Source organism: Syngnathoides biaculeatus, chromosome 10 (assembly GCF_019802595.1).
Source record: "Syngnathoides biaculeatus isolate LvHL_M chromosome 10, ASM1980259v1, whole genome shotgun sequence".
NCBI classification, from domain to species: Eukaryota; Metazoa; Chordata; class Actinopteri; order Syngnathiformes; family Syngnathidae; genus Syngnathoides; species Syngnathoides biaculeatus.
Window position 1 is genome coordinate 650,521 of NC_084649.1, and position 24,439 is coordinate 674,959.

Consider the following 24,439-nt stretch of genomic DNA (forward strand, 5'->3'; position numbering starts at 1 on the left):
ATGGAGGGGTCTGAAATTTTAATCGTAGGTGCATGTCCACTGTGAGAGAGAGAATCTAAAAAGAAAAATCCATAAATCACAATGTATGATTTTTTTTTTTTAACGATTTATTTGTATGATACAGCTGGAAATAAGTATTTGAACATGAGAAAACCTATGTTAATATTTGGTACAGTAGCCTTTGTTTGCAATTACAGAGGTGCAACGTTTCCCGTAGCTGTTCACCAGTTTTGCACACACTGCAGGAGGGATTTTGGCCCACTCCTCCACACAGATCCTCTCTAGACCAGACAGGTTTCTGGGCTGTTATCACTAGTCTTCCTCCAAACACGCTTAGTGGATTTATGACCAAAAAGTTCCATTTTGGTCTTATCTGACCACAAAACCTTCTCCCATGACTCCTCTGTATCATCCAAATGGTCATTGGCAAACTTAAGACTGGCCTTGACATGTGCTGGTTTAAGCAGGGGAGCCTTCTGTGCCATGCCTGATTTCAAACCATGACGTCTTAGTGTATTACCAACAGTCACCTTGGAAATGTTGGTCCCAGCTCTTTTCAGGTCATTGACCCAGTCCTGTCGTGTAGTCCTGGGCTGATTCCTCACCTTTCTAAGGATTATTGAGACCCCACAAGGTGATATCTTGCATGGGGCTCCACTCCGATTGAGATTGACCGTCATGTTGAGCTTCTTCCACTTTCTAATGATTGCTCCAACAGTGGACCTTTTTTCACCAAGCAACTTGGCAATTTCTCCATAGCCCTTTTCAGCCATGTGGAGTTTTACAATTTTGTCTCTGGTGTCTTTGGACAGCTCTTTGGTCTTGGCCATATTACAAATTTGAGTCTTACTGATTGTGTGACGTGGCCAGGTGTCTTTTATGCAGCTAACGACCTCACAGAGGTGCATCTGGTTCAGGAAAATACATGGAGTGGAGGTGGACTTTTGTAAGTGGTCTAATAGGTCATTGAGGGTCGGAATTCTAGCTGATAGTTAGATGTTCAAATACTTATTTGCAGCTGTATCACACAGATAAATTATTAAAAAAATCATACATTGTGATTTCTGGATCTCTCTCACACTGAACATGCACTTACGATGAACATTTCCAACCCCTTCATGATTTCCAAGTGGCAGAATTTGCAATATAGCATGGTGTTCAAATACTTATTTTCTTCACTGTAAGTTGCAACTTAAAAAGATTACATACGTGCACTTTGGAAAAAAAAATTCTTTCGTTTACAGTGGGCCATGACTGGTAAAATATGGATCCCACAGCAATGCCATTTCAGTAATGCTAAAAAAAATTCTGATTTCCTAGATTTCAGAGCTCGGGTCGGTAGATAGGTTTTTTTTTTTTCAATTTATAAATTTTTTTTTTACAAAATATTTTTATTCTGTCTCCAATACATGGTGCCGCCGTTTTCTTGTCAGTTTTCGTTAATTCACGCTCTCTCGTGCATAACAAAATTCATGATGGCATCTCCCATTGCGAAACACTGGAATATTAGCAGAGAAAGCTGAGACGTAAGCTTGTAGGAAGGTTTATTGCCAGACTGAGGTCATACACGGGAAGGCAGTCCAACAGGGCAACGATACAAAAATCACACTGCAAAAGGCTTGGTCCAAAAACATGAAACAATGTAAAAAATCGGACATGGCAAAACATGAAAACGCAACATGACTTGATATGGCTCAGTCACACTATGACATGAGATGAGGCAGTTACGCTAGCTGATGCTTGAGAACACACATGCATATATACACAACGATCCGATCATACTTAAATACACGACGTAATCAAGGCGCAACGAGGTGTAGCAGCGCGCACAAGGAAGTGGCACGGCCACCTGACTTAACTCTATGTTCCTGCAGCAGAGCGTGTGCGCATTCACGGCACTCGCTGCTTATGGAGCCGTGGAGAACTACGCCCCTGACATATTTATCATGAAGTGTAAAATTGTGAGGGTCGGTGGAAACTTTTAGGGCCGGTCTGGAAATTGGTAATTACATTACAATAAAGAGCAATAAAGAAACCCGTACAAAAGCTATATTGTTCAGTTTTGACCTTCATTGCTCTGCTCAGAAAAAGGATGGATGGATGAATGTAAGATGTTTTTTTTTTTTATAGTTATGGTGTAGAACTGCTGTTCTGTGGATGCCAACATAAGACCGCTTCAAGATATTAAAGATGTTTTTTTTTCTCACAAAAATTAAAATAGTTCATCAGTGACTCTTTGATGAAAATACACACAGGATTAAGAATTACATCACGTTGAATAGAAATCCTGATATTTGTATGTGTATGTCTTCCCTCAGACTGATAGCTGGAGAGATGGCCCGTGTCCATGCCATCCATGCGCATAACGGATGCATCCCGAAACCCAACCTATGGATTAAGATGCAAAAATACTTTTCCCTTGTGGCTACAGAATTCACAGAACAAGCTTCCAACATCAGGTGAGCAGATGTTTCTCAACTGTTATTTCTAGGATTTTGCTTGAAGATTGTTTCACCACTATACACTCAAATTTAATCTAAATTCATTTAACAGTCCGGAGTCGGTGGTAGATGTTGAAACATTGTAATCTTTAAACTGTTTTTTTTTTCTCAAGTATGAGCTTAGAAATTACCGATGACATCAGGAGGAAAAAATCCATTAGTTATTGAAGAAATTAGTGTATGTGTGCGTGCGTGGATGTGCGTGTGTGTCTATACAGTAAGTAAGACTTGAATAACTTATAAGCAAAACATACTAAGCAGTAATTGTCCAGTCTTACTTATTTGTATCTTTTTTAAAGTATATAAGTGTTTTTCGGACAGTGAGCGTACCTCTACAGTTAATGGTTAAGTTAGGCACCATAATGTGTTAGGGTGTAACTGGAGGTCTGATGTCTTTGTCATGTTAATGGACCTTCCATTCAGTCTAGCATGATGCTTATGTAAGTGGAACAATCTGACCTGACTGGATAGGACAGAAATGCAGGTGTTTGATTAGCTCGGCATTAACGTCAACTTTATTATTTTCCTTAGTAACAAGGCACAGTTTGCAGTGCAGATGAGTAGCTGCCTGAAGCTGAAAAGGAAATAAACCCCTGACAGGTGTACCTTTTACCTACTAATCAAGACAGATGTTAACCACTTGAATTTTCAGTCCCTTTGGGAGCTCACAACAAATGTAAAGACAGCAGGAATCTCCAAAGCGGACTGTATGATTACCTCCCATAATCCCATTACATTTATTACTTTAGAAGTTTCTGCTCAATACACAGATTTCTTTGGCTGAATTTCAAAACCATTTGCACACTAGCCACTAGCACTAGTCACCACATATGTTTTGCTGGGTTGTAAATGATGCCAAATGATGACCCCCCCACCCCCCTTCAAATATGGAAAGCACGGAAAACTATTGAATTTGATTTCATGAATTTCTAGGTCTAGAGAAGTATAAAAAATGGAAACGATTGACTCATACAACAGATATTTTTTCCAAAACGAAAAATAGAAATATCTAAAAAAAAATAAATAAATAAATAAAATAAAGGGAGAGATTGAGTTTTTTTATTTTTATTTTTATGCCATTACAATGTTTGGATAAAAGCAAACATTATTCAAAGATGGACTTGGTGAAAGGAACGAAAAGGATTTGTGCTTGTTTTTCTCTTTCTTTACCTTTGTAACCATGGCTATACCATTATAAGTTTTATTTTGTTTGATGCTTGTTTCGTTTTAGTTTTTAAACCTTGGTACTATTCCTTCTTAGTCTTGTATTTACATAGGAATGTCTATCCTTTGCTCCACTTTGTTCAAAAATTATCGCAATAGAAAAAAAATTAAGATTAGTTTTGGATTTTGCGTTCCAAAAATCTATGAAAAAAAGCTGTCAGACTAACTCAACAAGAATTCTGTACCCTAGTGTTGTAGTATCATCTGATAATGTGCATGGTTTGACCATCTGAAGTAATTCCTGTCAAGAAAATCATTACATTGTTCCAAATTAATGTGCAGCTGTTAGATTATACGGGCAAACATAAAAAGCTGATAGTTAGATTTTCTCATTAGTAATTGTAACGTACTCTTTGGACAAAAATTAGCACATTTAAAACAATAGTGAGGGATTTTATTTCATTTCCAGAGTATAAGTTGCTCCGAAGTTTAATTTGCACCAGCCAAAAAATGGACAAAGAAGGCAAAAACATATAAGTCGGACTGGAGTATAAGTCACATTTTTGAGGGGAAATTTATTTAATAAAACGCAACACGAAAAACTTGAAACACAATTTAATATAAAAATAGAATAGAGAACAGGCTGAATAGGTCTACAGTGTTGTTAACGTTGCATGACGCATAAACAACGAACGGAGAATGTACCTGGTATGTTAACTTAACGTAAGTTATTCAGATAACTATAGCATAAAGAACATCCTAACAAGCTTACCAAACCATCAGTGTCACTCCAAATCAATAAATCCAATAAAATCTTTATCCTCGGTGTCACTTCTAAACAACTCCGCAGACTTCAGAGGTAGACGACGCGCCGCTTCCTCTTCTACATCGCTTTTGTCAGACTCATTGTCAGTTGCAGTTACAGCTAGCTTATTCCAGCCTTTCTGAATCCCAACAGCATGGTTTTGGTTGTCACTGAAGCCCATACTTTGTCGAGCCATCCAATGACTTCACGTAAAGCTCCATGGCACATTCACCTGGTTGCTATGAAGCTTTGCTCTCCATCCGTCATCCACTCCTTCCACAGGTTACGCAAGACTGCCTTAAAGCTCCGATTCACGGAGGTATCAAATGGCTGGAGTATTTTGGTTAAGCCTCCAGGGATCATTACAGGTATGCAGTTGAAAACATTTAATTTATTTTTGAACTGTGGCGTGATGTCCCCTCGCATGCTATTAATACATCACAGGCAGAGCATTTCGTACTCTGAAGAAGCTATCCGAATGTTTAGTGTAGCTTCATATTTCACTACTTGCATCTTATAATCTGCAGAATATGATTTTTTTTTTCTTCATTGCCATTTTTGTTCAATCCTTCTCGGTTGTTTTTGCAAGTTACCGCTAATGTTGAAATGATGAATTTTCAGATGTATATAAGGAGGAGGTTCAGACCTAGAGCCCTCTTGCGGTTATGAGTGTGAAAATAATGAATAAGCATCTCTGTATTGATAATTTCTCATATAAATCGGTCTGCAGTATAAATCGCACCCCTAGCAGAACCATGAAAAAAAACTCCCACTTACAATAAAAAAATACAGTGGTTTATTTGATGATTACAACACCTTGATGACTCTGATGCTGCATTTTTCAGATTTTTTTTTTTTAAACTAAAACTACAAATACTGCAAATCGTATAAAATGGTGAAATGGTATCTGAACTTAAAAAAAAAACTGTCTTCAAATTTTGCTCCTTGTCGTTAATTTAGAATCCAGAAGGAAGTCCCGAGCAAGGAGGTGCTGGAGCAGGAGATGGTATGGATGAAAGAGCATCTTTCTACACTGGGTTCGCCTGTGGTTCTCTGCCATAATGACCTGCTCTGCAAGAACATCATACACAACAGCAAAGAGGGTACATATGTGTCATTACTGTGTATTTGTGTTATTTGACAACCACTATTTAAATAATTCTGGGATAGTCAAGATGATTGTAATAGGATACAGTCACGGTCAAATCACGTTCTCAAATGTCCCTTTAAGGACAATTTTATTTGCAGCAGACACATTTTGACAGTATAAGGCACTTCAGTGGACTAAAACCACCATCTGTGCAACCTGAGTACCCAAATTGGAGCCGTATCATTCACGTGGAAGCTGCTCGGCCCAAGTTAGCCTAGCTCAGACTGCTAACAACAAAAGTGTCTGTTTTCTAATATTTACTGAGGAGGAAAACATAAAATGCTAGTATCTACACATCCTGCAAAATCTATGTATTGTATACAACGAGGATACTGAGTACTCATAAGAAGTTGGGCGAGTGGAAACGTCAACTTAACTTGCTTATCGGCCAAGTATTCCTTAGTTTAGCTTGATAACAACGAGACATGTTTGTGATCAATTAGTGGATGTTGAAGAAACATTGAATGTGAGTATTTTCATAACTTGTACGAAGAGGGCAGTGGGGACTGATAAGAAATTTAACAAGTCTTATCCTAGTATATATTAGTACCCAAATTGGTGCCGTATCGTTCGTGTTGAAACTGCTCGATCCAAGTTAGCTAATTGCGCTAAAAACATTACCTACTTAGAGTATACAACTAGGACCGAACATCAATCGTGGACTCAATCTTTAACTACTAGAGTGAGGGCCATTGTGGTTTGAATCCCTTCCATCCACGTATCCTTTAAATCGCCGTACAGGTAGTATGTGATTTGTATACCTTATGTGCTGACTGTGTTTATTGTGATTGCTTTCATTTGACCTTAACTTTAACATAGATGAGGGATTGTGTGAATTGTGTATCTCATGTGCTGACTTTGTTTATTTGATTGCTTCTTCTTTTTGATTATCTGCAGCCCGTTGGGCAGCTCACTATTGTGCTACCTGTTGGCCGGTCCCAAGCCAGGATAAATGCAGGGGGTTGTGTGAAGAAGGGCATCCGGCGTAAAACTGCCAAACTCATATGAGCGTTCATCATATGAATTCTACTACAGTTATCCCGTGGCCTGGGCTTCCTACACGCACACCCGGAAATGTTAATCTGCAAGGCATGGGTAGTAAGTCAGAAAATGTAGGTCGAGGAGGAGAGCGGCTGAGTCGGCAGAAGAAGAAGAGAAAGACACAGGCCATACAGCTGTGGGTAGGGATGTTGAATGTTGGGACTATGACAGGAAAAGCTCAGGAGTTATTTGACATGGGTTATTTTAAAGGAAGAGTTGGCTAAGAATGTCATGGAGGTGAAAAAAGTATCAGATCGAGTGATGATGATGAAACTTGAAATTGAGGGTGTTCTGTATAATGTGGTTAGTGGATATGCCCCACAGGAACGATGTAACCGCGACTTGAAAGAGAAATTCTGGAAGGAACTACACAAAGTAGTCCTGAGTATCCCAGTCAGAGAGAGAGTTCTGATTAGTGCAGATTGCAATGGACATGTTCGGGAAGGAAACAGGGGTGATGAAGAACTGATGAGTAAGTACGGAATTCAGCAAAAGAACTTTGAGTGCCAGATGGTGGTGGACTTTGCAAAAAGGATGGAATTGGCAGTGGTGAACACTTATTTCCAGAAAAGACGGGAACATACAGTGACCTAAAAGAGCGGAGGTAGAAGCACGCAGGTGGATTATATTTTATGTAGACAATGTAATCTGAAGGAGATTACTGATTGTAAAGTAGTGGAGCGTGAAGCTCGACAGCATAGGATGGTGGTGTGTAGGATGACTCTGGTAGCGGGTTGGAAGATTAATAAGACAAAGGTAGAGCAGAGAATCAGGTGGTGTAAGGTGAGGAAGGAAGAATGTCCTGTGGCCTTTCGGAAAGAGGTGAGACAGGCTCTAGATGGACAGGAAGAGCTCCCGGAAGACTGGAATGCTACTGCCAAGGTACTCAGAGAGGCAGGCAGGAGAGTACTTGGGGTGCCTTCTGGTAGAAAAGGCGAGAAGGAGACTTGGTGGTGGAACCCCATAATACAGGAAGTCATCCAAGAAAAGAGATTAGACAATTGGAAAGATGAAGACAAGCACTGGAAAGGGGGGGAATGAAGATTAGCCGAAGTAAAACAGAATATATGTGAGGGGCGGAGGAGGAGGAGTGAAGCTCCAAGGAGAAGAGATAGTGAGGATGAATGAGTTCAAATACTTGGGGTCAACAATACAGAGCAATGGAGAGTGTGGTAAAGAAGTGAAAAAACGGGTCCAAGTGGGGTGGAACAGTTGGCAGAAGGTGTGTGGTGTTCTATGCAACAGAAGAGTATCCGCTAGGATGAAGCGCAAAGTTTATAAAACAGTGGTGAGGCCGACCATGGTGTACGGATTAGAGACGGTGGCACTGAAGAAACAACAGGAAGCAGAAGTAGAGGTAGCAGAAATGAAGAGGCTGAGGTTCTCACTTTGAGTGAACAGGTTGGATAGGATTAGAAACGAGCTCATTAGAGGGACAGCCAAAGTTGGATGTTTTGGAGACAAGGTTAGAGAGAGCAGACTTTGATGGTTTGGACATGTTCAGAGACGAGAGAGTGAGTATATTGGTAGAAGGGTGCTGACGATGGAGCTGCCAGGCGAAAGAGCGAGAGGAAGACCAAAGAAAAGGTTGATGGATGTTGTGAGGGAGGACATGAGAACAGTGGGTGTTCGAGAAGAAGATGCACGATATGACAAGCTGTGGCGACCCCTAATGGGACAAGCCGAAAGAAAAAGAAGAAGATTCTGTTCAGTGCCTTTTTAACTTCTCCCTGACTAATCATTGCCACTTCCTGGTCATTCATGCTTGGCTCTTCTTCTCTCCCTTTTCTCCTATTTTCTTCATTCATTAACTTCTCAAAGTACTCTTTCAATCTACTTAGCATACTACTGGCACCAGTCAACATATTTCCATCACTATCCTTAATCACCTTGACTTGCTGCACATCCTTGCCGTCTCTATCTCTCTGTCTGGACAACCTGTTGAGATCCTTTTTCCCTGTTATGTATCCAACCTGCTGTACATGTCCTCATGTGCCACTTGTTTAGCCTTCGCCACCACTACCATTGCCCTACAACACATCTCAATGTATTCCTTCCGCCTCTCCTCAGTCCTCTCCGTGTCCCACTTCTTCGGTAATCTCTTTCCTTGAATTACTTCCTGTATTTCGGGGTTCCACCACCAAGTTTCCTCCCCTTTCCTACCAGAAGACACCCCAAGTACTCTCCTGCCTGCCTCTCTGAATACGGTGGCAGTAGTATTCCAGTCTTCTGGGAGCTCTTCCCAACCATCTACTGCCTGCCTCACCTCTTTTCGAAAGGCCACACCACATTCTTCCTTTCTCAACTTTCACCACCTGATTCTCTGCTATACCTTTGTCTTCTTAATCTTTCTACCCACCGCCAGTCATTTTACACACCACCATCATATGCTGTCGAGCTACACTCTCCCCTACCACAACCTTACAATCAGTAACCTCCAGATTACATTGTCTGCACAAAATATAATCTACCTGTGTGCTCCTACCTCCGCTCTTGGAGGTCACTCTATGTTCCGTCTCTTCTGGAAATAAGTGTTCACCACTGCCAATTCCATCCTTTTTATGAAGTCCACCACCATCTGCCCTCAAAGTTCCTTTGCTGAATGACATACTTACCCATCACTTCTTCATCACCCCTGTTTCCTTCGCCATTATGTCCATTGAGATCTGCATCAATCACAACTCTCTCTCTCTCTCTCTCTCTCTCTGGTCTGCTCAGGACTACTTTGTTTGTTCAGCACTGTGGAAACTACGGAGAAATAAAGATGATAAGCCACACAATGAAGTTATGGGAAAGAGTAGTAGAAGCTACACTCAGGCCGGAAGTAAGTATCTGCGGACAACAGTGTGGTTTCATGCTTAGAGTACCACAGGTGCATTATTTGTCTTGAGGATGCTCATGGAAAAGTACGGAGAAGGTCAGAAGGCGCTACATTGTATCTTTGTAGACCGAGAGAAAGCCTATGACAGAGTACCAAGAGAGGAACTGTGGTAGTGCATGCACAAGTCTGGTGTGGTGGAGAAATATGTTTGAGTAGTTCAGGACATGTATGAGGGCAGCAGAACAGCGGTGAGGTGTGCCGTTGGTGTGTCAGAAGAATTTAAGGTGGAGGTGGGACTGCATCAGGGTTCCGTGCTGGGCCCGTTCCTGTTTGCAGTAGTAATTGATAGGCTGACAGATGAGGTTAGACTGGAATACCCTTGGAACATGATGTTCGCAGATAATATTGTGATCTGCAGTGAAAGCAGTGAGCAGGCGGAGGAACACTTAGAAAGATGGAGGTACGCACTGGAAAGGAGCGGAATGAAGATTTGCCAAAGTAAAACATAATATGTGTGTGAATGAGAGGGGCGGAGGAGGAAGAGTGAAGCTCCAAGGAGAAGAGATAGCGAGAGTGGACGACTTCAAATACTTGGGGTAAATAATAGAGAGCAATGGTGAGTGTGGTAAGGATGTGAAGAAACAGGTCCAAGCAGGATGGAACAGTTGGCGGAAGGTGTCTGGTGTTCTATGTGACAGAAGAGTATCCGCTAGGACAGCAGTCGGCAACCCGCGGCTCCGGAGCCTCATGCGGCTCTTTCATCCTTATAATGCGGCTCTGATTGGCTTGGGAAAATAAATTACCTTTTTTTTTTTTTTTGTATTTAATTGAAGTGTGTTTTATTTGTGTTAGTTTTTATATTATTTTAGTTCTAAGTTTGAAGATTATTGTGATCTTGAAATATTAAAATATTAATTAAATTATTTGATATTATTTTTTCGTCGCTCAAAATAGACGTCACACTGCGGAAGCGGGTATACCCGCTGAAACGCCGTCTATTTTGAGCGACTTTCAAGCCCGGCAAAGCCAATGGAGAAATGAAAGAAAAGAAAAATATCTCAAGAAAATAGAACATTCAATGATGCCTGGGCAGATTCATTTGCATTTACCTCGGGCGAGAGTGGCCTACCAGTATGCCTAATTTGTGGAGAAAAACTGGCTAACAATAAACGGTCAAATGTCACAAGACATTTTAACAATACACACAGAGCCTTTGCTGAAAAATATCCAGAGGGAGAAGAGAGGAAAAAAGCTGTTTCGGAACTGATGCAGAAGGCTGACCGGACGAAAAATCAATTCAAGAAGTGGGTGAAGTCTGCAAATTCAACTACATATGCAAGCTTTGTGGCCGCTCAGGAAATAGGCAGGCATGGGAAACCGTTCACAGATGGAGAATATATGAAAGAATCATTCCTTAAGATTTCAGAACACTTATTTGCAGACTTTAAAAACAAAGACGAAATTGTGCAGAAAATCAGAGAGATGCCTCTCTCTGCGAAGACTGTCAAAGACCACACTATAGTTGTTTATACAAAGTGTAAAGGTAAGAAAAAGCAATATATACAGTGTTATCTTCATTTTAGATAAGATAAATGGATATAGGGATGACGCCTCATGGCATTTTTCTGCTTTCGTTTGCTACATGGACAATTTAAATTCAGCTGTTTAATTTATTTGAAAGAGACATTCATCGTTATTATTTTTCAAGAATTCAAAATGTTCAAAATGTGTTCATTAAATGAATAAAATGTAATTTTCTCTGTAGCACGTGGATTTCATAAGAAACATGCTGCGGTAAAGTAGTAGAATTTTTTTTTTTTTTTTTTTTTTTTTCATTTTAGATGTGCGGCTCCCAGTGTTTTCTTTTCCGTGGAAACCGGGTTCAAATGGCTCTTTCGGTGTCAAAGGTTGCCGACTGCTGCGCTAGGATGAAGGGCAAAGTTTATGAAACAGTGGTGAGGACGGCCATGATGTATGGATGAGAGACGGTGGCACTGAAGAAACAACAGGTAGTAGAAATGAAGATGCTGAGGTTCTCGCTTGGTGTGAACAGGTTGGATAGGATTAGAAATGAGCTCATTAGAGGGACAGCCAAAGTTGGCTGTTTTGGAGACAAGGTTAGAGAGAGCAGACTAGGATGGTTTGGACATGTCCAGATGTGAGAGTGAGTATATTGGTAGAAGGGTGCTGAGGATGGAGCTGTCAGGCAAAAGAGCAAGAGGAAGACCAATGAAAAGGTTGATAGATGTTGTGAAGGAGGACATGAGGACAGCGAGAGTTCGAGAGGAGGATGCACGAGATAGGTTTAGATGGAAAAAGATGTCATGCTGTGGCGACCCCTAATGGGACAAGCCGAAAGAATAAGATGACGACGACACACGTGATAAAATGTACAAGATGTGAGTTGCAAAGTACTGCAATAAAGTTCATAACTCATGACAATAAAAAGTATGTAAGTATGAAATGGTACAATTGTTATGCAACCATAAATAATGGAAGAAGCTAGTAATTCAAGTGCCAATAGGAGCAATTGAGGCAAAGTTGTCACCTCTTTTTCGCTAGGGTATGTAAAGCTAGGATTGAGAGAAGTACAAAAGAGTACTCAAGTCTGTTTTTGGTAGCTGGAGGGGCTTGACGGACACAAGAAGGAAGCAATTTGTATTCTGGATTGAGAGGGTGAGAAGCATCCATAAAGATAAACTTGTCTCTTTTAAGCACCTGGATTTTGAAACTCTAATCCAAACATCTGAGTAACACCTTAGGTTCCACTTGCACAATACTCTCTAATAAGTTGTTGTTCTGGCAAGGTTAGATTGAGAGATTTTTGGCTAGATATTTGGGCTTGCCTCAACACACAGCGTTGGCTCTGGAACCACTCCTGTAGAGAGGGATTTACCCTCTCTACCACTCAGGAGTTGTCCTCTGTGCCTCTGTGAAAAGGCGATGAGCAGATGTGCATATACCTAACTTTCCTTTTTCTTTGTCTTTTTGCAGCATACTGAATATATTGTTCTTATTTTTTTTTTGTAAAAGGACAGTTCATTCGATATAGTGCCGTGAAAAAGTATTCACCTGATTTCATTTTTTTTTTTTTGGGTATATCACACAAAGGTTTTAAATCATCAAACCAATTTTAATATCACTCAGAGTCAACCGAAGGAAATACAAAATGCAGTATTCGGCTCATGCCCTCAAACTTAAGTGCTCTTGGATCATGTAGCTGGACAATGATCCAAAACACAACAGTAAGTTCACCTCTGAATGGCTCCAAAAAAAAAAAAAAAGTAAGGTTTTGGCGTGGCCAAGTCAAATTCTGGATTTTATATCAAATTGAGTTGCTGTGACCTTAAACAGGCAGTTAGTGCTAGAAAACCCTACAGTATGGTGGAGGTGAAACAACTTTGCAAAGGAGAGTTGGACAAAATTCCTCCAGAGCAATGTACAAGACACACTTCCAATTATCGCAAATTCAGGACGCAGTTACATTTTCACAGAGGGTCAGAAAGGTTTGGATTTTTTTGTGCCTTCATAAATTGAATTGTCATTTGAAAACTGCATTTTTTTATTTCCTTGCATTGTCTATAAGTGATATTAAAATTGGTTTGATGGTCTGAAACCTTTTGTGTGATAGATGCCGAACAAGGGGGCAAATACTTTTTCCCTGTATAGAGCTCGTGCACCTACGTCATAAAATCACGTGACATCGCCATAATGCCGGTCTAACAAAGCATTGTTGCAAGTTAATTCCGTTGAGACAAAACAAAAATGTCTTATAGCACGACATCCAGAGTTTTGTCCGATACCATTAAACATTTAGAAGGTGATAATAAACGAAGGTACGTGGAAAAATTAGAGACACTTGTAATAGAGGACCCATATTTAATGCTGAAGTCGATGTTTTCGCCAATAAGAAATTGGACTATTAACCCTGTATTGGACAACTGGATCTACACGTGTATCTGGTGAGTAAGTCATCAAGATTTACACAAAAGAGTTTGAAAGCGTATAAAAGTCTGGACGCATACAAATACTTTTTTGCTAGATCTGTTCTCAATCAGGAATAAATCCCACATAGTGATGGACCCACTCTGATTTTTCAATACAAATACCAGTATTTAAATAAATGACCTTTGGTTTTACACAAACTCCCATTCATTAACTATGATTGGGGGAAAAAAAATTTAGGATGGGGAGTTGTCTCCTCTAAACACGGACGCGTATTGCGGCCACATGGTAACCTCCATTAAACTCTCTGCGACAGACGGTTTATTTATTTATTCAAATGAGTCAACTTGGGATTGATCTTGAGAAGAATAATTCCTACCTGAAATGAAGTGATTGCTACACAGGCGTGTGTCTTTGGTTGGGCATGTTTAATTGCCGAAATCCATTGATCTTTTGCTGGTCTGGTCTGCACGTATTCCATAGAATGTTCTATTTTAAGATCTGTCCTATCTATTGTGACAACCAACAGCACAGCAGGTCTCGGGCATTGTGAATATTCTGCTCTGGTTCAATGTCTCCCACAATGTCAAGCAGTTCTGTTTGACCGGCAATATGGCGCCATGAAAACGGTGATGTCATGTGCACGAGCTCTATAAAGGTTTACCTTATTCTGTACAGTAGTGTTCAAAATAATAGCAGTCCAATGTTACTAACCAGATTAATCCACATTTTCAGTATATATTTTTTTTGCTACATGTCAAACAAGTTACCAGTAGGTGCAGTTGATTCTCAGAAAACAAACAAGACTCAGCATTCATGATATGCAGGGAAGATTTAAAAAAAATAAATAAATAAATTGTACATTATTTCTGGATTTTTCTTTTCAGATTATCTCTCTCACAGTGGACATGCACCTACAATGAAAATTTCAGACCCCTCCATAATTTCTAAGTGGGAGAACTTGCAATATAGCAGGGTGTTCAAATACTTATTTTCTTCATGGTACACCCTCTTAGGGCTGTGCAATTGGGCAATTTGTTGGAAATGTGGTGTTAAAAAAGTAGTAGTGCAGCATTCAATCGGTGAGGTCGTCAATTTTGTGGAAAACACGTGAATCAACCAAGAAATGTAAGTGAATTGTGTAATGTCGTTAGGTAATCTTGGAATGGAATAACAGCTGAAAGGTGCTACAAGTTGGTTGACTCCATGCCACACAGATGTGAAGCAGTTCAAAAAAAAAAAAAAAAAAACCATGGTCATACAACTAAATATTACTTTAATGATTCAAAGGGTTGGTAAATCCAAACAAAAAGTTTGTACAAAATCGTTTTGAGTTTGTAAAGTCAATGGTGGCGTGACACACTCCTTACAAGGAATTGCCCAATTGCACTGAAAATCTACTGCACTTACCATTAACTTGTTTGACATGTAGCAATAAAAAATGTACTGAACATGTGGCTTCCTCTGGTTAGTCACATTTGACTGCTATATTTTGAACACTACTGTAGAACTTCTATTGCTTTGCATTAAAGCAAAGTGAAAAAACATACCAACATGTTAATTAACAGTATATCTAATATGAATACAGGTCTGAACCTCTTTACCTCATATGACGCTGGGATGCCCCTGAACTACAATGAGTTTGCAGGTTCAGTCAGAATGCACTTACCGTCTCCTTGTGTTGTCTTGTAGCTCATGTTCGCTTCATAGATTATGAATACTCCAGTTACAACTACCAAGCTTTCGACATTGGCAACCACTTCAATGAATTTGCAGGTTTGTGACCATTTTCATCCACATTCATTTCACAGCCCATAATGTGACATCTGTCAATTTTAATTTTGATTGTGAATTTAGAACCCATAGAGACAATATGATTCCGAAATACTAGAAAAAAAGTTGGTTTGGTAAAATATGGGACCTTCATGTCTGACATGACAATATTCAAAGTTATTTTGAAGTTACATCATCAGTGTTTGACATTAACAGTGGCCTGGGTTCACTTTGACTTTGTCAGTCAACCACCGTGTATAGACAATGAGAACAAAGTACAAATTTCGAAGTCCTGCCAAAATTTTGCTGCCGAAAATGACCCAAAATTGCATTTTCAGTGTTGATCCTTTCATCTTGATCCTTTAATCCTCTTTATTGCCCAAACATTCCATCCAAGAGAGGAGGATGTGATTAGTAAAGGAGAAACCGCAACCAGAACCACCAGTCTACATTAACAGGCACGCATCTGCGCTAGCCATAAGACGATAGCTGAACCAGAGCTGCCAGTCGTAGCCTCATAGAGCAACTCATACTTTGCAGCCTGTAGAATGTTGATCTGCGCTCCCTGCGTGTGTTTTTAAGATGTTTACTGACACCCCAGTTGGACTTTACTGTAAAACTAAGAACACAGCAAAAGTAATTACTGTCCGAGTCATCCATTTTCTTAGCCGCTTATCCTCACAAGGGTCGTGGGGAGTGCTGGAGACTATCCCAGCTGTCAACAAGCCGGAGGCGGTGTACACCCTGAATTGGTTGCCAGCCAATCGCAGGGCACATAAGAGACAAACAGCTGCACTCACAATCACACCAAGAGGCAATTTTGAGTGTCCAATTAATGCATGTTTTTGGGATGTGGAAGGAAATCAGAGTGCCCGGAGAAAACCCACACAGGCACAGGGAGAACATGCCAACTCCACGCAGGCGGGTCCGTGATTGAACCCGGGACCTCAGAACCAACGCTTTCCAGCTGATCCACCGTGCCTCTCCCATCGGTCATTTTGTTTAAATTCAAGACACATAACATTTTAGAAATCGCCATGTTACTGCTACTAAACAGAAAACCCTACTAACTGGCTCGCTAACTGTGGTATTTGGTCATGGGATTTACTTTCAAGTAATTACTATTCACACACAAATGCAATAGTAACACACAGACTAATTGTCCAAGTTCTCTCACTTAAAAAGAGGAGAGGCATAATTGTTAAGTTGGTGGCTGATGAATACTTTTTTGACCCACTGGAAAGCTATTTGACCTCAACATTTAGTTTTTTTATATTTTTGGAATTGCTAATTAGTTTAAGAGCTATGGGATGTTTACACTCCAACCATTGCCAATTTGAAATAATGTCCTGTTGTTGAATAAAAGGATGGAAATGTAACAAAAGTTTTTTAAATCAATTTGATCGAGGAATCGAAAAAAAAGTAATTGGTTAATTGATTATTTAAATAATCGCAAGCTGCAGCTTGAGTGTCAAAGTTTACTTTGTACGAAACTGTGATATGCCATGGTCATGCCATACCTCCTCAAAAAAGAATATGACCAAATAATGTGCAGTTCATTGCACCAGTCCTACGGTTGCCAAAGTTAGTGCCGAGCCCAGTTACAGCTGCTAAAACGTCTTAGTTTTAGTTGTACAGTGGAACTTTGGCTCATGAATGCATGGCTTGACCACTGTTTCAGCCACTGCTGTTGGAGTTACGTTCAGGTCTGTTGAGCTCTTCTGGAAGGACTGGGCACATGTGACCAGAGCAGCAGTGCTTACTGTTCAAAGTGCTCATCTGCACTCAAGCACGTCCTATTTCCATTCATTTGAATTACAAAAATTGCTTGGGCTCGCGAACATAGCCTCAAAAATAAGGTTCCATTTTAATTTGTATATTTACAAAGGTAAGTCTCCGATATACTGTGAAGTAAATAAGTATTTGAATACCCTGCTATATTGCAAGTTCTCCCACTTAGAAATCATGGAAGGGTCTGAAATTTTCATCGTAGGTGCGTGTCCACTGTGAGAGAGCTAATCTAAAAAGAAAAATCCAGAAATCACAATGTATCTTTTTTTTTTTCTTAATTTATTTGTGTGATACAGCTGCAAATAAGTATTTGAACACCTGTCTATCAGCTAGAATTCTGACCCTGAAAGACCTGTTAGTCCGTCTTTAAAAGTCCACCTCCACTCCATGTATTATCCTGAATCAGATGGACAGGTGTGAGGTCGTTAGCTGCATAAAGACACCTGTCCACCCCATACAGTCACTAAGACTCAAACTTGTAACATGGCCAAGACCAAAAAGCTGTCCAAAGACACCAGAGACAAAAATTGTCCGACTCCACACGGCTGGAAAAGGCTACGGAGAAATTACCAAGTAGCTTGGTGGAAAAAAGGTCCACTGTTGGAGCAATCATTACAAAATGGAAGAAGCTAAACGTGACAGTTAATCTCAGTCAGAGTAGAGCCCCATGCAAGACATCACCTCATCGGGTCTCAAATGATCCTTAGAAAGGTGAGGAATCAGCCCAGGACTACACTGCAGGACTTGGTCAATGACCTGAAAAGAGCTGGGACCACCATTTCCAAGCTGACTGTTGGTAATACACTAAGACGTCATGGTTTGAAATCATGCATGGCACAGAAGGTTCCCCTCCTTAAACCAGCACATGCCAAGGCCCGTCTTAAGTTTGCCAATGACCATTTGGATGATACAGAGGAGTCATGGGAGAAAGTTTTGTGGTCAGACGAGACCAAAATGGAAGTTTTTGGTCATAAAACCACTAACTGTGTTTGGAGGAAGACTAATGATAAGTTCCATCCCAAGAACACCATCCCTACTGTGACGCATGGGGGTGTTTTTCTGCACATGGTACAGGATGACTGCACTGTATTAAGGAGAGGATTACTGTGGCCATGTATTGTGAAATTTTGGGGAACAACCTCTATCCCTCAGTCAGAGCATTGAAGATGGGTCGTGGCTGGGTCTTCCAATATGACAATGACCCGAAGCACAGAGCCAGGAAAACCAAGGAGTGGCTCCGTAAGAAGCATATCAAGGTTCTGGGGTGGCCTAGCCAGGATCAAGACGTAAACCCAATAAAAAATCTTTGGAGGGAGCTGAAACTCTGTGTTTCTCAGCGACAGCCCAGAAACCTGTCTGATCTAGAGAAGATCTGTGTGGAGGAGTGGGCCAAAATCCCTCCTCCCGTGTGTGCAAACCTGGTGAACAACAACAGGAAAAGTTTGACCACTGTTATTGCAAACAAAGGCTACTGTACCAAATATTAACATTGGTTTTTCTCCGGTGTTCAAATACTTATTTGCAGCTGTATCACACAAATAAATCGTGAAAAAAAAAATAATACATTGTGATTTCTGGATTTTTCTTTTTAGATTATCTCTCACAGTGGATGTGCACCTTCGATGAAAGTTTCAGACCCCTCCATTATTTCCAAGTGGAAGAACTTGCATTATAGCAGGGTGTTCAAATACTTTTCTTCACTGTATAATTGTTGTGACTATACAAAGATTCAGCCTTCATTACAATAATTACAGCATTTGCATTACATTTTCCCACCCATTTCGTCATGTTAGTATAAAACGCATCTTGAGGATCCAATGTCCCCAGATCCATAAATTACTGGTAGGGTTTTCCACAATGAAAGCCTTTATTACTTCAAATGTACACTCAAGTCTTAAATCGACTATTCAAGACTATTCAAAAGTTTCATATTGATTTCCAAATGCATCAACCTTGCTCAGTATCACAAATCAATAGGTTTATTTTAGAAGAATTACAGTGCTGTCTTGTTTGTTTGCTTGTTTTTATGCATTTATCACCCTTAAATAGTTGTGGTAATCAACCAATTGTAATATCTCACAGAGACAAACTAAGTACAGTCATCCCGCTCTTGCGGGTCATCTATCGCGGATTCAGTGCATAACAGATTTCCGGACCCCCCCTAGAACCAATGAAACACACAAAAAAAACGGCAGCATACATTAGTACAGTACTGTTGCAGGAAGCCGCATTTATAGGGTATAATGCGGTATCCCCAGCAAGACGACAAGGGCCTTTGAAGCCCCCCCCAAAAAACAATTAAATTAAACATTTACCCCAATTTTTTTTTTTTTTTTTTTTGCAGTTTTTCACTTTTTGGGGGTGGGTCTGGTGCAATTCATCGCAAAAAACGAGGGATGACTGAAAATCTAAAATGGGTTTTGTAAATGATCCATTATCCATTTTCCAAGGCGATTATCTTAAAATTGATCATCTTGAATCCTAAAATGTGGGGCCCTTAATCCTGCAGATAACTTGGATGAAAGAAAGATTGCGATGCTGATTCCGATGGTAATCTACTGTCTATGCATGACAGACTCCGATCTCTTTTTGAAACTAGGCATGGCAGAGCTGGACTACGGGCTGTACCCAAGTCGGGAGATTCAAATGGACTGGCTCAGATTCTACCTGCAAGCTTATAAACTTTTCAGCAAGAAAACAGAAGAGGTCAGCGGTAAAGAACTAGAGACACTCTATGTGCAGGTCAACAAGTTTGCTCTGGTAAGCCTTTTTTTTTTTTTTTTTTTTAGCTTTAAACACAAATCTGTTCCATCCATTAAAAGACTGATGTCCCTGAACTGAAATTTGTTTTGTCTCTTTTGAAGGCTTCTCATTTCTTTTGGGGTTTCTGGGCCCTCATTCAGGCCAAATACTCCTCCATTGACTTTAACTTCCTTGGGTAAGTAGTCGTGTGGTTGTGTGTTTGTTTCAAAATTTACAGAACCATAACAAACTCAACCTGCCTAACTTGCTTGGTAGAGTATGTCATGCAAAGATGACAGGGTGGCATGTCCCTCTAACTATATGTACCCTGTTATTAGCTGCACTTATCACGATAACGAAGCACAGTATTGCATCTTGGTAGAAAAGGTAGTTAGATCTGTTTTAATGATTATAATTATATCACGAGTATGTAGTCAGCCAAGAGACAAAACAAAGCTGTCATTAGCTCAATGCAGTTGTCAAAAATGTCATACTTCAAAATATGTACACTAGGGAAAGGCATGATTTCCGCTTACTTGCAACCCTGCACACTGATGAAAAGTGAGTAGTCTGTTTACCCAGCCTAGCCTTCATCAAGACAGTCAAGCGATGTTCACATTTCAGTATCTCGGTGTTACTTTGGCTGTGTTTACGTTTGCGGGACTGCCTGGATCCACACTGCGATCATGGTGACCAGCAGTTTTTTTGTCTATCCACCATGTTTTCTCCTTGATAGTTTTTGATCACAGCAAAATGATTTATCCATACTTTACTGATACTGATTTAAGCTTTGCAGGTTTGCATTTCCTACACTGGGCATGCACATTTCCCATGAATCATTGCACAATTTAGAAGGGATAATGCGAGTTGAAGTTAGCTTCTTAGACGAGCCCACTTATTAGCGCCAGAAAAAAAAGTTGTCTTTGATACCACCGTGATCCGCTGCGATGTCACATCTTATTATTTCATTATCAAGTGCCAAAACGCACACACGCATTCATATAAGTACTAAAACGCACACATGCATTATATATTAAGTCATTCTTCCTGGTATTGATAATAACCTTTAAAAAAAAAAAAACTATATTTTTGTATAAGGCTAAATAGATGACGACAGATTGATCCAATTGGATTGTTGGACTAAAAATCGCTACATCAATTTGATGAATAAATCGTTACAGCCTTACTTTCTTCTTCAGTGTCCTAATTGGTCATCTTGTGTGAACTCAACCTTGGCTCACACAACAAAAGCGGATGATGTGACAGGTTGGGCTTGGCATTCACTCTAATTTCCTGGAGATTATTCTGGGCTCTTTGATTATCATTTGGAGTATCACTCTGTTCAATTTGTCATCCATTTTCCTCTTGCACCTGTGTCAAGGAGGGATGTCTTACAGTCCCGTAGACCTTCAACTTCTAAATCTGTGTAACTGTAGTCACAACAACTCAAAGCTGCTTGGTCTTATCACCTCCACCTTTAGCATGCTTGTGTCTATTTTATTTTCACTCTCCTGGGACAGCTCTCCCCTTTGCTTCTGTGGTCCATGTGCAGTGTAGTACACCCCATGTCATCAAAAGCCACAGTGATGACTTATCACCCTTAATATATTAAAAGTGACCGATTATGAAGTTTGACGAAAATATACATTTTGAAGAGATGATCATTTTCGTAATGGCCTCTTTCATTACTTTTTTTACTGTGACTGAACCTCTATTTAAAATCAGAGAATAATTTTCAGTAAAATTTGTCAGGGATTTAACTGTTTGCTACACGGAATTGTGAAGTTATTTTCATTAACAGAAAAGTCCTCTTCTATTTGTTTTTCAATATCATGGATAGATGTAATTGAGTCATTCCATCATGCAAAATGAACGGTTGCTGGATAATCAATACCCCCAATTCAATGTGGTTTTTGTAATGTGTATACAGTATGTGTGTATGACAAAAGCAAATCAGTCAGTCCAGCAATAAGAACAGATGCTCACCTTGTCATCAGAACTTGGAGCTTGACTTTTTGTCTCTGTGCCCATGTGGTGTTTGTGTGTCACAGGTACGCTGTGTTGCGTTTCAACCAGTACTTCAAGATCAAGCCCACAGTGATGGCCTTGAAGATTCCAGAATGACAGCAGCCCGACAAACGTCCAGTCATGGGAGTTCTCCCTTTGGAGCGCTGCTTGTTCTTGATGGCATTTTGTTCTGCAACCCCTTATAACTCTTGATTCCTTCCAAATGTAGCTCAGTATTTGTCACAGAACTTAAATGTGTGGTGTAGATGTTTGTGTGACCGCTTGCTTGTTTATGGCTGTGACTTATCCATCTTACAACACTGGATCTCTTACTTGCAGGCAGGTGAGCCCTCACTTATTCTTTCCAGTTTGAGAGAGGTCAATGGCACAGAGTTTATGTCACTTCGTGTGGCAACACAACAGAGGCTGCTCTGTGGAAAGCCAATCTTCCATTGCTACTTTCATCCATTGCTCAACGGTGCTCTTCTCGCCATTGAAAATGACACAGTAATATTGGTCACGTCTGTTCTGTAGATCTGGGGCATTCCTCAGACTGTGGAGAGTGCGTTTGACACCATTCCTTCATTTTCTCATGTTCTCATTCTATTACCTCCACTCTAGTGATAATTTTTTGGAGAACGGCTGCTGTTACTACTACTATTTCTCTGCGTGCCCAACATTGTAGGCTTTCTGTGATAATGGCCTGCAATGTTTTGAGATCTGCAAAATGGAAAAAACTTTTCAATGTCTTGTAGCAACCATTGGGGGAGAAGCGGTGTATGCATATTTGATCTTTTATTGGAAGACTTGTTCAAGATCCCAGATGAAGCAACCTCATTAACACTGGCATATAAAGTGAGATGGGATGTGACCTTACACTGCATTTTTTCCACCATCTTGACTTAAATTAGTACAGTATGCCACTTTGTTGTATTTTCCGTGTGAATTTAGCAGAGCTCATGCTCATGGAAAATCCACGGCTCCACAACCTCCAAACACTGAGCTCAGAATGCGTCCTTTGATGTCAGAACCATTGCATTTAACCAATCTCTTAAAATGCTTCCCCACTACCTAAAATGTTCAGAGATTGCAGACAGGTTTTATCAGGTGGACTAATTTATGTATTAATTTTTTAAAAAATTGTGGTCTGGAAAGTAATTCAAGTGGATTAACAAGATTGGAAAATACTTGTGTCTTGATTGGTGTTTTTAGAACAGTGAATTGAGGACCTTCACAACCACCAAATAACTCTCTCTGTTCATTTTGTAAATGTAAACACTATAAGTTGATCTGATTTGTTAAATTTGCAGGACATTGCTGGCTCTTCTCTGGTTGTGTTGGTTTCCTGTGAGGAAGAGGGTGTTAAGAACACTTTGACACAGTGTTAAAAGGAGCTGTAAATGAAAAATCCTTTTTGTTTGAATCGGAACAGTTTCATCTTTATTTCAAGGGGCAGACGTTAAAGGCACGATATCGCTGCTAATTCAGCAGCCATTTTCAAGACATTACCGTTGCACAACCATACCTGTAATGGGACCATACGCAGTAAGCGAGGGACCTACACTTTTACAGTTGAATGCAGTATATGGTCTTTGTGGGAACCATTATTTTAAACCTGGAGATGATAACGTTTGTTAATATCTTTTCCTCTTTTTTTTTTTTAAATTACTGATGTGTTGTCAATAAATGTGGTTATTTGGGTGTTTGCAGTTAAGGAAATTTGCCCAATTGCGTTTGAGGGTTTTGCACTGACATTGATGTTTAGTATTTATTTAGAGCTTTATTTGACTTTGCTTTCTACACACCAAAAATATTAATGAAAGCGCTTTGTTTTTAAATGTCAAGCTGTGCCATAAACACATTTTGGCTTGTTCAACAACTTACAGAAGAAGTGGATTAACTTAACTAAATTAGCAAAATCCATTTGTGTGAAACAGGCTGACATTAAAAGCAAAATAGAGTGCTACATCAGGTGAAAAATTCATCAAGTGAAATACTGTCACTTTGCATTTGTCTCATTTATTGAGTGACTCCAAAATTGTCTAACTTTAACCGGACAGATAAAAGACTATTTATATTTCCTTTGTATGTTTAGATTTTGTAAATGCTTTGCCTTGACACACAGATGAGAGATAAAGCCAGTGATGCGGTGCAGGTATGTACATGATGAATATACTCATTGACCGCCGAAAAGATGCTTAAAAATAAAGGGTGTAAATAGTCTTATACTGTAAAATGTTTCCGTACATTGATTCTTTACAACTTTGGGGAACTTGCAAGATGTATTTCACTTGTATTAACTACTCTGTTATTAAAACAAATACAATAAAAATGCACATTTATTGTTTGACTACCACTTTCACAACCTCACAGTAACCCTCTCAAAGTGAATGTTGCTCATGGAGGAAAGAAACAGAAAACCTGTCTGGTGACATTTTATCAAACATGATCACTTTTGATGTTGGACAAGAACACAAACTGAAAGGATATCAGTAATTAGAATTCTTCAGCATACAAGAATACATTGAAAAAACGTGACGGAATGAAACAATACTCTAGAGTGACACTATTGCTAAAAGTGTTTGCTTACCTGCCTTGACCCCAGTGGTGGGTAGAGAATCCAAAAATCTTACTCAAGTATTGTTACTCTATATTCAAAGTAAAAAGTACTCCATGTAATCAAGTACTCACTACAAAAA

At 39.8% G+C, this 24,439-nt stretch overlaps 1 protein-coding gene across 5 annotated transcripts in view; it reads left to right on the forward strand.

The window, feature by feature from the left end:
• The window catches only part of etnk2 (ethanolamine kinase 2), a 38,294-nt gene extending 14,218 nt beyond the window's left edge, over positions 1 to 24,076 (forward strand). For 4 of the 5 annotated variants that reach the window (XM_061832932.1, XM_061832930.1, XM_061832929.1 and 1 more), the window contains 6 exons: positions 2,319 to 2,459; positions 5,431 to 5,573; positions 15,120 to 15,203; positions 19,591 to 19,751; positions 19,856 to 19,929; positions 21,785 to 24,076. In XM_061832932.1, coding sequence (XP_061688916.1) covers positions 2,319 to 2,459; positions 5,431 to 5,573; positions 15,120 to 15,203; positions 19,591 to 19,751; positions 19,856 to 19,929; positions 21,785 to 21,857 — 676 coding nt within the window. In that variant the 3' untranslated portion in view covers positions 21,858 to 24,076. Of the gene's footprint in view, positions 1 to 2,318; positions 2,460 to 5,430; positions 5,574 to 15,119; positions 15,204 to 19,590; positions 19,752 to 19,855; positions 19,930 to 20,932; positions 21,000 to 21,784 lie in introns of all 5 variants that reach the window. The other variant, XM_061832931.1, reaches the window with a different exon arrangement.
• The last annotated feature ends 363 nt before the right edge of the window (positions 24,077 to 24,439 follow it).